The 16,499-nt window shown below is 39.6% G+C and overlaps 3 protein-coding genes across 4 annotated transcripts in view; 2 read left to right on the top strand and 1 right to left on the bottom strand.

Annotated features, from left to right (window-relative positions):
* LOC135523451 (myomesin-2-like) overlaps window positions 1-2,462 on the bottom strand; it is a 38,758-nt gene extending 36,296 nt beyond the window's left edge. The window contains exons 1-2 of the mRNA XM_064950126.1: window positions 2,194-2,462; window positions 923-986 (exon numbers count right to left, since the gene is read on the bottom strand). The gene's annotated coding sequence lies outside the window, so the exon portion shown is untranslated. The remainder of the gene's footprint in view (window positions 1-922; window positions 987-2,193) is intronic.
* Window positions 2,463-3,562: 1,100 nt separating this feature from the next.
* Window positions 3,563-15,021, top strand: LOC135523450 (ribonuclease T2-like). 2 transcript variants are annotated; one of them, XM_064950124.1, is made up of 10 exons: window positions 3,563-3,848; window positions 11,361-11,444; window positions 11,756-11,810; window positions 11,937-11,986; window positions 12,137-12,194; window positions 12,327-12,391; window positions 12,498-12,611; window positions 12,732-12,777; window positions 13,349-13,420; window positions 13,667-15,021. In XM_064950124.1, exons 2-10 carry the CDS (start codon window positions 11,368-11,370, stop codon window positions 13,859-13,861), a joined length of 732 nt encoding a protein of 243 aa, XP_064806196.1. In that variant the 5' UTR covers window positions 3,563-3,848; window positions 11,361-11,367; the 3' UTR covers window positions 13,862-15,021. The 2 variants fall into 2 exon arrangements, with proteins under 2 accessions (XP_064806196.1, XP_064806197.1); XM_064950125.1 differs by lacking the exon at window positions 3,563-3,848 and adding an exon at window positions 4,196-4,490.
* Window positions 15,022-15,123: 102 nt separating this feature from the next.
* LOC135523449 (ribosomal protein S6 kinase alpha-2) overlaps window positions 15,124-16,499 on the top strand; it is a 58,190-nt gene continuing 56,814 nt past the window's right edge. The window contains exon 1 of the mRNA XM_064950123.1: window positions 15,124-15,651. The gene's annotated coding sequence lies outside the window, so the exon portion shown is untranslated. The remainder of the gene's footprint in view (window positions 15,652-16,499) is intronic.

The following is a 16,499-nucleotide window of genomic DNA, read 5'->3' as shown; positions in this document are numbered from 1 at the left end:
TTCGATCACACCGACAGTGTCATTGCATTCTGGTACCCCAGAAGTACATTAATTTCCAATAGGATGCTGCGTTTGCCTTTCAGCATTACGCTGCAGAGGCAGTTGCTGTGCGTTCTGTGTGGTGCACACATTGGATTTACCTAACGTATGCGGCAAACTGTATGCGTAGATGGCTTGACAGAAAGCAGAATGGTAGCAGGTAGCAGAAGCAGAATGATTAACTTTTCTTGCATACATATCCAGATGATGCTGCGCACCATTTTGCGTAAGACACTGTAGGTGTGATCAAGGCGTTAGTTTTGAATAAATTCTTTGAATATGGACACAGTTGTCATTTCTATGGGCCTATGGCAGCCTTAAATTCCCACAATCGTACACAGTTGCATAATGCATCTCAGCAATTGAAATAGGTTTACAATCAAATAACAGGAATGAGCTTTTTGACTTTTCTATCCTATTCCCTATATTCATGTATCTGCCAGGTTGAGCTAAATTATAGTTAGAATACTTCTCAAGTATAAAGCAAAAGTGCTTAACATCAGACATTCAAGCACCAGATATATCAACCCCTTGACACTTGAACTCCTGAGCCACATTTCTCTGCATATAGCAGACATATAGTCAGCTCTTTTTTAATAGAATGACTTTTAAAAGTCCATATAAACTGATTTATTAACATGCCATCAGAGCAACATTATGAGATCAATAATATAAGTCCCCAAAAATATTAAAAGGAATATTGCTAGATAATATAATTTTATGTCACGTCAAGGTCTAAGCAGTGGGCACTAATTAGGCAATTGGACGAATACATCTCCACAATCCGGTATATAACCAAGTCCCAAGCGCACATTTCTCAAATCAGCACCTGTCGGAAAAATGAAGGAATCTGTAAGGGAAGGCAATAATAGGCCTGACTTACCCCAAGAGATTACACGAGTTGAAAGCAGAGGTGGGTCAGCCGTAACACGCTTGGGAGTCACTCGCTGATGAAAACAAAAAATGACCCACAGAGTGCAGCAACTCTCAGCATCCCATTTATGGATAGGCATATGACTATATATAGCTTTTACATCAACCCTCAACATCATTTCTTACTTGCAGTAGCGTAGGCTACATATCATGCAGTGTCGGCGCTTCTTTGCTCACTGTATAAGTTATAAAACATTTATTCCATTTTGCAATATTTACCAAATTTGGCCTGAGAACAATGTGTCCAGTTTACTTCATTTAAATGTCATACTTCTTTCAACTCTAGCCTCTATTTCATGAAAGGCCTACGCTACAATTGTAAGAATTTCAAATAATTGTAATATTTGTTATATTTCTTTTAGCGTTAGGCTATCTTAATGCATTTTCGTTTTGCTCTATGCTCAACTGAAGGAACCAAGACGGAACCTTAAGACATACCCTGAAACCTGAACTGTAGCCAGCACTATTTTTAACGGGAGATTGGGTTAGGAGTCAACAGTGTATATTCGTAGGCTAGGCTATTCTTGCCAATAGCCCCAGATCAGAGGCAATGTCACACAGCTTGTTTAGCTTTATGCAAACATTATTCATCTATTAGTTAGCTTAAATTAAAACAATAACGGATCATTCATAGCCTTCTTTCATAAATAACATTGTACAAAATGTATGCAAAGCCTGCCCATTTGTTATATAAATATTAAAGAGATAAATGCAATTGCAATAAACATTTAAACGTTTTTGTTTGTTGTTTTTTACTCAACTGTGTGGCCCAGTGCAATGTCATGATAGAAGTCTGTGTTTAATATTCGTGGCAAGTATGTGCGCCTGTGGGGTATATATGGTTCATGGCGAGATGGATTACAGTTTATTTCAAATTGACGTCTAAGGTTTACTTGTTTTGCATTTTAGCAAACCCTAACCCTTTTCCTAACCTTCACCTAATTATCTTAACCTGATACGTTAATTATCCTAACCTGCTGCGTAAATTCTCCTACACAGCTACGAAAAGTAAAGTCTGGTGAACTACCATACAGGGTTTCTGCTACAAAGATACGTGTAACGCCCCACCAAGCAGACCGTCAACCAGGTTGTCATGCTGCGTCACAGAGTTGCTAAACTAATCGTCACGTAAATCCCTTCTCAAATCTCACGATTCCAAACCTTTACGGCATTACATAGAACACATTAATTATCTCACATCTTGGAAAATATGTTTTATACTTCTTGTTCACGAAATGTGGCCTAATGTTGTTGTTTTTTAGCTTGCGCCCAATTGACTCCATTCACTCCTTGAAGAGGTGATGTTGTCCCAGAATACACTGCGCGGCCCATTGACGACGCATGGGAAGCGTGCCCTAATACATTTCTAATGGAGTTTCCCATCTTCTCAAAAGTATTATAACGACCCTGTGGTTTTCAGCGCGGATATCGACTCTGCCTTTGAGTATGCTTTTGGGTCACAGTCGACAGCGCGCTGGATTTCGGACTAGAAGGTTGAGGGTTCGAGACCTGCTCCTTGCTGTTTCATTACATTGGTGTCAGGTGTCAGACGTTGCTTGCTCCATTGCACTTCTCACATGATCTTGCGTGACTTCAATTTTCTACACGAGACCGTGCTCGGGACACTCTTTACACAACACTTCGATAGGAAGTGATTTTTGTAGCATTGGAAGGATAGCATTTTCGCTAACCCTAAACCTTTTCCTAAACTTAACGCCAGTCTCCTAAACTTCTACATTCATTATCATAACCTCCCTCTTAAATTCTCCTAACCTGCTACGAAAAAGTAGATTCCTTAATAGAAAATGACTCGAGTAAAAGTGAAAGTCAACCAGTAAAACACTACCTGAGTAAAAGTCTAAAACTATTTGGTTTTAAATATACTTAAGTATCAAAAGTAAATGTAATTGCTCAAATATACTTAGTATCAAAAGTAAAAGTATAAATAATTTCAAAATCCTTATATTAAGCAAACCAGACAACACAATTCTCGTTTTTTTATTGATGGGTGGACAGGGGCACACTCCAACACACATACATAATTTACAAACAAAGCATTTGTGTTTAGTAAATCCGCCAGATCAGATAGAAGGGATGACCTAATAAGTGCCTGAATTTGACACTTTTCCTGTCCTGTTAAGTACTTTTGGGTGTCAGGGAAACTGTATGGAGTGAAAAGTACATACTTTTCTTTAGGAATGTCGTGAAGTAAAAGTTGTCAAAAATATAAATAGTAAAGTAAAGTACAGATACCCAAAAAACTACTTAAGTAGTACTTTAAAGTATTTTTTACTTAAGTACTTTACACCATTGCGTGAGACTCAGCTCTGTTGCAGGAAAACAATTTCACACTTTCATTATTCTTGGCTACTACCAAAGACAGTAGAAAAAGCGAGACATCCACACATTTTTTCAGTTCAGAGCATGGCTATTCTGTTCTACTTATTGCCCCTGTCACCTTGAAGGGCTGCCCAATATCTCACTGGCTATTTTTTTCTGGTCAGGTGGGGAGAGCTGGGAAATGAAAAATAAATAGACCATAACCATTGGTTTTACACGGTAAAGCAAGCTCACGTGAGAGAGGGAACGCCTACTTACACAGACAGGAACCGTGAACATTTTTTCCAAAGGTAAACTGCCTGAGTAAAGACATCTTCATTTATCCACCATCTTTTCTACAACCAGACGTCGAATCGTAATGGCTATCTAATTTTAAACCATAAGTGATACCAGTGAGATGTCATATTGCTAATCTATAAAACAATATAAATATTTCCTAATCTAAATGGTCTTGGACAAACTTCTAGTTCTGTAAACGCCAGGTTACTGTAGCGAGGTTTTACATCGAACCACAAGAACAAAAGAACAAAACACAGGTAAGAACTTGTTGTGTCACTCGTAGGCTATATTGAAAATGTACCCACATAGTCTAGGCTACGTGTAGCCAGCTGGAGACAGTGTTTGTAAAATAATGAAAGTAACCCATAGCCTTCTATTGTGCAAGCTCAAGTTACGCTCCCCACGACGGTTTACACAGAGTTGCAAAACAGGCTCGATTATTTGACTTGACAGCAAACCGTGGCGCTGATGGGCGTAAATATCAGCTCAATAGTATTTGGCAAGCACCAATGGGGGGTTGGGCGAATGGTACTTTTTAAAAGCATTTCCTGCAATTCTGCACAGTTTGACATGATTTATCATGCCTCTCTTGAGGGCTATGGAGGGGTATATGGATGGGCTTTTTTGAAAACACAATATAGGTGGAAGGAGAAGTAGTCACCATCACTAATGAATGTATTTCAAGGCAAATATTAAGGCGTAAAATATGAAGACTGAGTTATATTATAATGATCCATCCATTGTAAGGACCGACGCTGGAGTAGAGAAGCAGGTATGGGGGAGTCAAACATTGAATTGCAACAGACATGGAACAAGACCGGACCAGAGTCAGCACAAAGACAAATGACAATCAATGTTGAATCGGGGATCAGACATATATAGCGGAGGTAATGACAGAGGTGAGTGAGTCCAATAATCGCTGATGCGCGACAGGGGAAGGCATGTGGGCGTAATGATGGTGGCAGGAGTGTGTAGTGCTGGGGAGCTCACGAGCGCCGAGGGGAAGAGCCGGAGCAGGTGTGACACACATGCGTATTACTTTATATTAAGAAGAAACAAAAGATGAAGAATGAGTTTTATTATAGTTGGAGTTCGTCTACTCCTGAATATTTTTGCACACCCAATTTTTTTTTCAGTTTTTGAATTGTTAAAAAAGTTTGAAATATCCAATAAATGTCGTTCCACTTCATGATTGTGTCCCACCAAAAAAATACAGTTTTATATCTTTATGTTTGAAGCCTGAAATGTGGCAAAAGGTCGCAAAGTTCAAGGGGGCCGAATACTTTCGAAAGGCACTGTACAACAATACTGAATGAACACTTATTTTAACTTAATATAATACATCGATACAATCAATTTAGCCTCAAATAAATAATGAAACATGTTCAATTTGGTTTAAATAATGCAAAAACAAAGTGTTGGAGAAGAAAGTAATATGTGCCAATATGCAATATGTGCCATGTATGAGCCATGTAAAAATGTGTGCCATGTAAAAAAAGATACCGTTTAAGTTCCTTGCTCAGAACATGAGAACATATGAAAGTTGGTGGTTCCTTTTAACATGAGACTTCAATATTCCAATGCAAGAGGTTTTAGGTTGTAGTTAATATAGTATTTAAGGACTATTTCTCTCTATACCATTTGTATTTCATATACCTTTGACTATTGGATGTTCTTATAGGCACTATAGTATTGCCAGTGTAACAGCATAGCTTCCGTCCCTCTCCTCGGCCCCTACCTGGGCTCGAACCAGGAACGCATCGATAACAGCCACACTCGAAAAAGCGTTACCCATCGGTCCACAAAATCTGCGGCCCTTGCAGAGCAAGGGGAATAACTACTCCAAATCTAAAAGCGAGTGACGTTTGAAACAGTATTAGCGCACACCCAGCTAACTAGCTAGCCATTTCACATTGGTTACCCCAGCCATTAGGCTGATAGGCTTGAAGTCATAAACAGCGCTGTGCTTGCGAAGAGCTGCTGGCAAAACGCACAAAAGTGCTCTTTTGAATGAATGATTACGGGCCTGCTGCTGCTCAGTCAGACTGCTCTATCAAATCATAGACTTAATTCTAACATAATAACACACAGAAATACGAGCCTTATGTCATTAATATGGTCAAATTCGGAAACTAAAATTTCGAAAACAAAACGTTTATTATTTTAGTGAAATACGGAACCGTTCGGTATTTCATCTAACTGGTGGCATCCCTAAGTCTAAATATTCTTGTTACATTGCACAACCTTCAATGTTATGTCATAATTACGTAAAATTCTGGCAAATTAGTTCGCAATGAGCCAGGCAGCCCAAACTGTTGCACATACCCTGACTCTGCGTGCAATGAACGCAAGAGAAATTACACAATTTCACCTGGTTAATATTGCCTGCTAAACTGGTTTAGTAGTTATAACTAGTGATTATGATTGATTGTTTTTTATAAGATAAGTTTAATGCTATCTAGCAATTTACCTTGGCTTCTACTGCATTCGCGTGACAGGCAGGCTCCTCGTGGAGTGCAATGGTTAGAGGGTTGGACTAGTTAACTGTATGGTTGCAAGATTGAATCCCCTGAGCTGACAAGGTGAAAATTTGTCGTTCTGCCCCTGAACAAGGCAGTTAACCCATTTTTCCTAGGCCGTCATTGAATATAAGAATGTGTTCTTAACTGACTTGCCTAGTTAAATAAGGGTATAAAAAAAAAAAAATCCGATTGTTATGAAAACTTTAAATTGGCCCTAATTAATCGGCCATTCCGATTAATCGGTCGACCTCTAGTCAGAAGTTTACATACACTAAGTTGACTGTGCCTTTAAACCGCTTGGAAAATTCCAGAGAATGTCATGGCTGTAGAAGCTTCTGATAGGCTACTTGACATCACTTCAGTCAATTGGAGCTGTACCTGTGGATGTATTTCAAGGCCTACCTTCCATCTCATTGCCTCTTTGCTTGACATCATGGAGAAATCCAAATAAATCAGCCAAGACCTCAGAAAAAAAAATTATAGACCTCCACAAGTCTGGTTCATCCTTGGGAGTAATTTCCAAATGTCTGAAGGTACCACGTTCATCTATACAAACAATAGTACGCAAGTATAACACCATGGGATCACGCAGCCGTCATACCGCTCAGGACGAGACGCGTTCTGTCTCCTAGAGATGAACATACTTTGGGGCGAAAAGTGCAAATCAATCCCAGAACAACAGCAAAAAACCTTGTGAAGATGCTGGAGGAAACGGGTACAAAAGTATCCACAGTAAAACTAGTTCTATCTCGACATAACCAGAAAGGCCGCTCAGCAAGGAAGAAGCCACTGCTCCAAAACCGACATAAAAAAGCCAGACTACAGTTTGCAACTGCACATGGGCACAAAGGTTGTACTTTTTGGAGAAATGTCTTCTGGCTGATGAAACAAAAATAGAACTGTTTGGCCATAATGACCATCGTTATGTTTGGAGGAAAGGGGGGGAGGCTTGCAAGTCGAAGAACACCATCCCAACCGTGAAGCACGGGGGTGGCAGCATCATGTTGTGGGGGTGCTTTGCTGCAGGAGGGACTGATGCACTTCACAAAATAGATGGCATCATGGGGGGGGGGGGAATTATGTAAATATATTGACGCAACACCTCAAGGCATCAGTCAGGAAGCTAAAGCTTGGTCACAAATGGACAATGACCCCAAGCATACTTCCAAAGTTGTGGCAAAATAGCTTAAGGACAACAAAGTCAAGGTATTGGAGTGGCCATCACAAATTCCTGACCTCAATCCTATAGGAAGTTGTGGGCAGAACTGGAAAGTGTGTGTGCGAGCCAGGAGGCCTCCAAAGCGCCACCTCTATCAGGCGGAATGGGCCAAAATTCACGTTAAGTTAAACAATTTAAAGGCAATGCTGCCAAATAATAATTGAATGTATGTGAACTTCTGACCCACTGGCAATGTGATGAAAGAAATAAAAGCTGAAATAAATAATTCTCTCTACTATTATTCTGACATTTCACATTCTTAAAATAAAGTGGTGATCCTAACTGACCTAAGACAGGGAATTTTTACTAGGATTAAATTTCAGGAATTGTGAAACTGATTTTAAATGAATTTGGCTACGGTGTATGTAAACTTCAACTGTGTGTGTGTGTGTGTTAGTGCCTTCTGAAAGTATTCAGACCGAACAAACTTTCATGGTGCAAACACACCAAGACAGTTTTGAGGAAGGTACAACAACATCTTTTCCCCCCAGGAGACTGAAAAGATTTGGGTCCCCAGATCCTCAAAAAGTTATATAGCTGCACCATTGAGAGCATTGTGACCGGTTGCATCACCGCCTGGTATGGCAACTTCTCGGCATCTGACCGAAAGGCGCTACAGAGGGTAGTGCGTACGGCCCAGTACTGGGGCCAAGGTTAATGACATCCAGGACCTACATATTAGGTAGTGTTAGAGGAAGGCCCAAAAAATTGTCAAAGACTCCGGTCACCCAAGTCATAGAATGTTCTCTCTGCTATCCCACGGCAAGCGGTACCGGAGAGCCAAGTCTAGGACCAAAAGGCTCTTTAAGAAATTCTACCCCCAAGCCATAAGACTGCTGAAGAGTTAATCAAATGCCCTCCTGGACTATTTACATTGCCCCCCCTCTTTTGTTTTACACTGCTGCTACTCACTGTTATCTATGCATAGTCACTTTACAAATTACCGCGACCAACCTGTACCCCCGCACATTGATTTGGTACTGGAAACCCCCTGTATATAGCCTCATTATTGTTATGTAATTTTCTTGTTACTCTTTGATTATCATTTTCTTTTTACTTTAATTTATGTGGAAACTATTTTCTTTACTCTATGACTTGAAATGCGTTGTTGATTAAGGGCTTGTAAGTTAGCATTTCACAGTAAGGTGTATTGTATTCGGCGCATGTAACATAACACTTGATTTGATTTGAATTCAATTGATTGGACATGATTTGGAGAGGCACACACACACACAAGGTCCCACAGTTTATAGTGCATGTCAGAGCCAAAACCAAGCCATGAGGTCGAAGGAATTGTCCGTAGAGCTCAGACAGGATTGTGTCAAGGCACAGATCTGGGGAAGGGTACCAAAACATTTCTGCAGCATTTAAGGTCCCCAAGAACATCATTTTTAAATGGAAGAAGTTTGGAACCTCCAAGACTTTTCCTAAACCTGGGTGCCCGGGCCAAACTGAGCAATCGGGGGAGAAGGGCCTTGGTCGGGGAGGTGACCAAGAACCTGATGGTCACTCTGACAGAGCTTTAGAGTTCCTCTGTGGAGATAGGACAACCATCTCTGCAGCACTCCACCAATCAGGCCTTTATGGTAGAGTGGTCAGGCGGAAGCCACTCCTTAGTAAAAGGCACATGACAGCCCGTTTGGAGTTTGCCACCAGCCACCTAAAGACTCTCAGAACTCTCAGGACCTCAGACTGGGGCGAAGGTTCATCTTCCAATAGGGCAATGACCCTAAGCACACAGCCAAGACAGCGCAGGAGTGGCTTCTTGACAAGTCTCTGAATGTCTTTGAGTGGCCCAGCCAGAGCCCGGACTTGAACCCGATCAAACATATCTGGAGAGACCTGAAAATAGCTGTGCAGCGACGCTCCCCATCAGGATATGCAGAAAATAAGGAGAAAAACTCCCCAAATACAGGTGTTCCAAGCTTGTAGCATCATACCGAAGAAGACGTGAGGCTGTAATCACTGCCAAAGGTGCTTCAACAAAGTACTGAGTAAAGGGTCTGAATACTTATGTAAATGGGATATTTCTATTTTTTTTATTTGTAATAAATTTGCTAATATGTCAAAAAATCGTTTTTTGCTTTGTCTGAATGGGATGTGTATGTATATTTATCAGGGGGGGGGAAACAATTTAAACCATGTTAGAATAAGGCTATAAGGCTGTAAAGTAAAAAATATATAGAAAAAGTCTAGGTCTGAATACGTTTTGAATACTGTGCTCTGACCTAATGAGAATGTGTTGGCCAATCATATTTCAGGGGGAGGGGGGGGTGGTGCTACCCCAGGCCAGACTAACGCATCTGGGGCCCCGTGGCACCTACCTCCAGTGGGCTCAGCTTTTTCTGAAATTCTACACATTTTGCCATGGGGCAGAGAGAAAAATAATTATTGATTCAAGACATTTTAACTTTACATTTTTTTTATGAATTTCAAAAAAATCCTAACAATATAATTCCCCTTTGACGTTATGGGCTATTGTGTATATATCAGTGATACAAAATCTAAATGTAATCCATTATCAAATTCAGGCTGTAAAACAACAAGATGTGGAATAAGTCAAGGGGTGGGAGTACCTTCTAAAGGCACTGTATATACACTACATGGCCAAAAGTATGTGTGTCCACATTCCACTACATAGCCATATACTATGGGTGTCCACATTCCAAATGAGTGGATTTGGCTATTTCAGCCACACCATTGTTGACAGATGCATGAAATAAAGTACAGAGCCATGCAAAATACATATACAAACACTGGCAGTAGAATTGCCCGTACTGAAGCACTGTGTCTTTCAACGTGTCAACATCATAGGATGCCACTTTTCCAACAAGTCCGCTTCTCAAATTTCTGCCTTGCTAGAGCTGCCCCGATTAACTATATGTGCCGTTATTATGAAGTGGAAAGTTCTCGGAGCAACAGCGGCTCAGCCGCAAAGTAGAAGGCCACACAAAATCACAGAACGGGACCGCCGAGTGCTAAAGCACGTAGCGCATGAAATATAATCTATCCTCGGTTGCTACAATCACTACCAAGTTCCGAACTGGCCCTGGAAGCAACGTCAGCACAAGAACTGTTCGTTGGGAGCTTCGTAAAATGGGTTTCCATGGCTGAGCAGCCACACACAAGTCTAAGATCACAATGCGCATTGCCAAGCATCGGTTGGAGTGGTGTAAAGTTCCCCCCGTTGGACTCAGTGAAATTACATTCTCTGGAGTGATGAATCACGCTCACCATCTGGCAGTCCTACGAAAATGGGTTTACCCGATACCAGGAGAACACTACCTGTCCCAATGCATAGTGCCAACTGTAAAGTTTGGTGGAGGAGGAATAATGGTCTGGGGCTGTTTTTCATCATTCAGGCTCCTTAGTTTCAGTGAAGGGAAATCTTAACCCTACCGCATACAATGACATTCTAAATGATTCTGTGCTTCCAACTTTGTGGTAAGTTTGGTGAAGGACCTTTCATGCTTCCGCATGACAATGCTCCGTGTACAAAGCGAGGTCTGTACAGAAATGGTTTGTCGAGATTGGTGTAGAAGAACTTGACTGACTGGCCTGCACAGAGCTTTGACCTCAACCCCATCGAACACCTTTGGGATGAATTGGAACACCAACTGCGAGCCAGGAGGCCTAATCGCCCAAAATCAGTGCCCAACCTCACTAATGCTCTTGTGGCTGAATGGAAGAAAGTCCCCACAGCAATGTTCCAACATCTAGTGGAAAGCCTTCCCAGAAGAGTGGAGGCTGTTATAGCAGCAAAGGGAGGACCAACTCCATCTTAATGCCCATGATTTTGGAATGAGAGGTTTTATTTTAAATAAATTATTGTGGGGGACTAATCAACCTTTTCTGAATATCCCCTGTGGTAATTCCACCTATGATTTTAAATGGCATATGCAATTGAAGTTTTAGGCGTTATAATTGTAAGAGTTAGCCTACCAACAAATATATTAGGCCTACAGATCATGTCAATCCAGCTATGGTCCAAAATCACCTATCCTAATGGTATGTTTTCTTTGTTTCAGCGTAAATATGAAATCTTTGGCGCTTGTTGTCCTGCTGTGCCTTGGCTGCGGTCTGATGTCTTCCTCATTCGTACTTGTGTCGCCGTAAGTACTGGTAGGCCTGTTTGTCTGGTTAATGCACTGGTAGGCGTATCTGTCTGGTTAATAGCCTCTGCATCAAGCCCTTCATTCCAATGTAAGTAGTCTTTTTGAGACACAACAGCTCATAGGTCAGCGTGAGGCAGCTAGGATTGATCCCCCAACCTTCCAAACCCAGGACACTCTAACCACAGGGCCACTGAGTTGGTGTCATTCCGTAGCAGTTCTCAATGCAAATTAAAGGCCATTAAATGAGTGAGGCACTTTGATCATGCTAATGTTACTATTTTATTGAATGTAACTCTGCTTTATTTCAGGCATATGTGGAGTAAATTGATCCTGACTCAACACTGGCCAAGCACATTTTGCAGTGTAAGCTACTTTATGGTTTCATAGCATAATAAACTCTACGAGTCATCTGATTGTATAATTGATACGGTGGCCATAAGTGTCCAGATGTGCCACCTTGTATGACAAAATAAACATTTTGATTTGCAGATGGAACACTGTGATCCCAAATTTGACTACTGGACTTTGCATGGACTGTGGTAAGGATGTCTTAATAATATTCAGTAAAAAATAAAGCACTGAAGATGCTGCCTTTGCCCCCAACCCAATCATCATGTTTTCTGAGTTTGAGTGACTGTCATGGACTCTGTTATCTTTGTACATATTTGCACAATGTCTGTGTCTTACAGGCCAGATAAAGGCCAGGAATGCAATTCATCTTGGCACTTCAATGTAACTCTAATCCAGGTGTGTTCTGCTGCGGGAAAAAATATACATTTTGCTTATTCGTGACAAAAAGAAATCATTTTGAAGTCAAAAGTCAAGTGTTTGTAATTTTTAAAATTAAGTGCAATGTTTGATCGTGACTATGTTTTACAGGACCTACTTCCAGATATGCAGAAGTGGTGGCCGGATCTTATAACTCCAGCATCCTCTGAATTCTGGTCTGTTCTAATTTTGTATAAATACTTTACTCCAGGTCATTGTTATATTTTCAGGTAAGAAGATTTTTCTAAACAAATGTTAGCACATTTTATCTTCTATTTACAGGCAATATGAATGGCAGAAACATGGAACGTGTGCTGCAAAAGCAGAGTCCCTAAACAGTCAACACAAATACTTTGGCAAAGTCCTGGAGCTGTATCACACGTTAGACCTTGACGGGTAAGTGTACTGAATTAACAATAGAGTATCCTCATGAAACAAATGGGATAATATATGGTTTGTATACCCTGTAGCCTGATCTATGTTTCTACTAGTTATAAATTCTTTGTATGTCTTCAGGGTGATGAAGAAATTTAACATTGTGCCCTCGGAGACGTACTACACTGTAAGTACATCATTATTACTACATTACCAAGGACAATGGCATTTTGCACTGATATTAAATTGCTGTATGTTTAAAGTTAGACTTAAAGAACGGCAAGTATTTCTGCGTCATATCAAGAAACATACTATACTGTGTTAAATGAAACCCTGTGTTATGGAAAACCCACCGTAGTTTTTCATTTACTCCTAAGTCATTTGACTTACTGTTCCTGTTTACAGATGTAGGATCTTGATTTGAGCCAGATAATCCTGCAGCAACAGGAAATGTGAATTATTATGTGTAATTAATGGACATTTTTGTAAGGGTTGATACGTTTTTCGTAAGGGAAACGAAACTCAAGTCAGAAATTTCAAAGTGGAAATTACAAACTTCAGAAGCCTTTTTAAACCTCAAATACACTTCACATGTTGAAGTTCTTGTATTGTAGGAAAGTTTTCCTGCAACAGGGTAATCAAATTAAGATCTTACATCTGTACTTAGCTATTGTCAGTGAAATGACTGAGATGTGTGCATGCATCCAATAGCATGTGATGAATACTCATGGTTAAATGTACTACTTCTGTGTTTTTAGTTTGACCACATCGAAGGAATCATTCTCAACTTCTACAGTGTGAAACCAAAGATTCAGTGTATTCATCCAAAGGTATCATGTGTTTTAAATATTTTTATTTTGGTAAAATGCAAACTCAAGCACAACTAGTTATTGAATTTGCCTATAGGTTTTCTTTGAAGAGTAGAGGATTATGTGGATTGCGTACAATTTTGTATTTAGAATACATTACCTTAATCATTCTACATAAATAGTATTTGTTTCACACAACTAAAATGTTACATCATGAAACTTAACCCTGAATCGAGAACATATCACTAAGTTATTTCTTGTTCACAGGGTGGGAAGGTGCAAATCTTGGGCCAGATCGAGATCTGCTTCAACTCAGACTTCCAACTTGCCAACTGTGAGCATTCTGAGACAGACACTCTGAGACTAATTGACTTCCTCAATGTTAAGGGTACAGAGTTTAGTGTATGTGACCATGCCACACCTGTCTACTACCCTCCCCTTAAGGGGAAGCCATCAATGTAGTGGCTAGTGAGGTCTGGTTACTCTATAATCAGTTATATCTCACATGGACCACACTCTTCGAAATAAGGGTTCTTCGGCTGTCTCATAGGAGAAACCTTTTTGGTTTCAGGTAGAACCCTCTGTAGAAAGGGTTCTACATGGAACTCAAAAGGGTTCTACCTGCAACCAAAAATAGTTATTCAAAGGGTTCTACTATGGGGACAGCTGAAGAACCCTTTAAGGTTCTAGATAGCACCTTTTTTTCCTGAGAGTGTAGATACAAGGTTCTACTAAGTGTGAGTTAGCTCAGAAATACTATTCTAAAGTACTAAAAACACAACTGTTTCCAAATGAATTTGTCTACAACTATTTTCATGCGTTTTCTGTGTTCTGCTTGATTCTTAGAAGCAGGTTGATCATGTTTTAACTCAGGGAATAAATCAGCTTTTAATGATAACATTCCTGAAGGCCTATACTTCCTATATAATGTTTTATAAATCATTTATACGCAAATGGCATACTAAGAGTGATATAAGGTCCTTAAATCTTGTGCTTTGCCAAATGTGTCATACAAATATATAAAAAATGTTTTATTGTCACATACAACAAATAGGTACAGTGAAATGTGTTGTTTTACAGGGTTAGCCATAGTCAGATATTTCACCTTGTCGCTTCAGGTATTTGAACCAGCGACCTTTCTGTTACTGGCCCAACACTCTAACTGATCATAATAACCCTAATGCCACCAGTAAAATAGTATGAAATTTGCTTTTAAATTTATTATTTAAATTGTTTAAAGTATGGTCCTACTTTTTGTCAAACAAAATCTAAAGTTTAATGCACAGTTTATGAAGAAGTCTGTTCACTGCCTCCATGACACTTGAAATATGTTTTGATGTTAAAAGTGTTGAGTAATTAAGATTGTGTATGGTGGTGGTTAAAACGCATTGGTTTACATTAGTAATGCCATCTCCATAATTTGACTAAATGATGATCATGATTTAATCAGATATACTGTACTTATTGTATCTGAAACTGATGTTGTTTCTGCTGTTAAGTTAATTAGATTTAATTTCAGTTGTGGGATACGCTTTGGTTTTAAATGGCGGCTTTGTTTGATATGGTTCCGATCCTCTGTCATTTTTTTACTGACAATTAATTAAATACATGTTTCTATTGCAGCAGTTGTACATACTCTTTACCCCTGCAATTTGCATTTTAGTGAATCCACATATGCACATTCAACTACATGCCACAAGAGGTCAGGAAACGTCTACACAACACCAATGGGCAACAGAGGCAGTATACCTGTCTTACATTGTCTGGCATTGTTCAGTCTGTTACAATAATTTACACATTTAAAGAAATTTTATATCCACAAAATGTATTACATGATATAAAAAACTCCATGTCCAGCCACTCAAATGCTGATGAGTTTGACTTAAAATCATGTATATTTATTGTCACACGCTCTTCACTATCTTAACTGCAGCTGTATAGTCAGTTTATTAGAACAAAGACGATGATTACTACTCAATCTTAACTCTCCTGAGCAAGAAGATGTCTAAATAATTTTTGTTAATGAAAGCTATTTACTATAGTGGTAGAATAGCAATGCTGGTGGTGTATAGGCTAGTTATCTCATATAGTCAGCCTTGATCTTTCCTCGTGACAGTTTACCTTGTGTGTATGAGATTTTTTGGCTGTTGGAGTACATGAGACATTGTGCTTTTTACAGACCTGGGCCTCATGCAAGGCCTCTTGCAAGGCATGGAAACATACTGAAGAGCTTCATCTGTTACTGGCTGGTGGTAAGTAAAGCTTATTTTCGAAGAAGTATTTAAACTTTTTTAAATAAACGGGATTTATCAAAATCCTTGGACGGAATGTTTAAATATACACACAATAACTTGTCTAACTTACATGTCATCATAGTTGAGTATTTCCCTTGCAAATGTGAACTGCAAGTTTTAATTTTGTATTACGGGCCTTGGCTGTCAGATATAATGAATATTATGTGTGGTGCAATCAGTTTTATGTAAACTGTTGTAGTAGGATAAGAGGAAAGCGGTTATAGCCGTGGTGTAAAACACACCGGCGATGGGTTCCAATCCGGCTCGTGTGTGTGGTTTGAGTATTTTTAATAAAAATATATTTTATGGGAGGTATTATGGACACAATATACTTTGAAATTACTAAAACCAAATCGAAACTGTAGAAATTATAATGGTTCTACATTCATGCAGTTTCTGTGTTCAGCTCACTGATAATAAACTAAATAAAACTAGACAGTAAAAGAGCACTGAAAATATAACCGAATGCGGCCCCCGGGTAAAATTAGTTTTACACCCCTGGGTTATAGTGTCAATGTGAAATCTCATTTGCCAAGAACAGGAAAAATCAAATAGGTGTAGGAGGAGCAACGGCTGCCTCGGTTGGTATTAGACACACACAGTGAGATCCATGCATCACTCCCAATTTGGTTATTGAAGTCTCTTAACAGTGGGTAGTCAGTCGGGTTGATTCTTCCTGACTGAAAACTATCAGCTGCATCACTGTTACCTAATTGGTAACCAGGCCCATTTGAAATACATTTCATTCCTCTTCTCTCCTCTCCTTTTGAGAGGTTCATTGTCTTATGTCCTCAAATCAATGGAGA

The sequence above is a fragment of the Oncorhynchus masou genome, chromosome 31 (assembly GCF_036934945.1).
Source record: "Oncorhynchus masou masou isolate Uvic2021 chromosome 31, UVic_Omas_1.1, whole genome shotgun sequence".
Taxonomy (NCBI): domain Eukaryota; kingdom Metazoa; phylum Chordata; class Actinopteri; order Salmoniformes; family Salmonidae; genus Oncorhynchus; species Oncorhynchus masou.
This window is presented reverse-complemented; position numbering and strand designations above follow the sequence as displayed.

Coding starts and splice junctions, on each gene's coding strand:
- LOC135523450 (XM_064950124.1), top strand. CDS start 11,368: ATGAAATCTTTGGCGCTTGTTGTCCTGCTGTGCCTTGGCTGCGGTCTG. Junction 11,445..11,755: donor TCATTCGTACTTGTGTCGCC/GTAAGTACTGGT, acceptor GCTTTATTTCAG/GCATATGTGGAGTAAATTGA. Junction 13,421..13,666: donor TTCAGTGTATTCATCCAAAG/GTATCATGTGTT, acceptor TCTTGTTCACAG/GGTGGGAAGGTGCAAATCTT.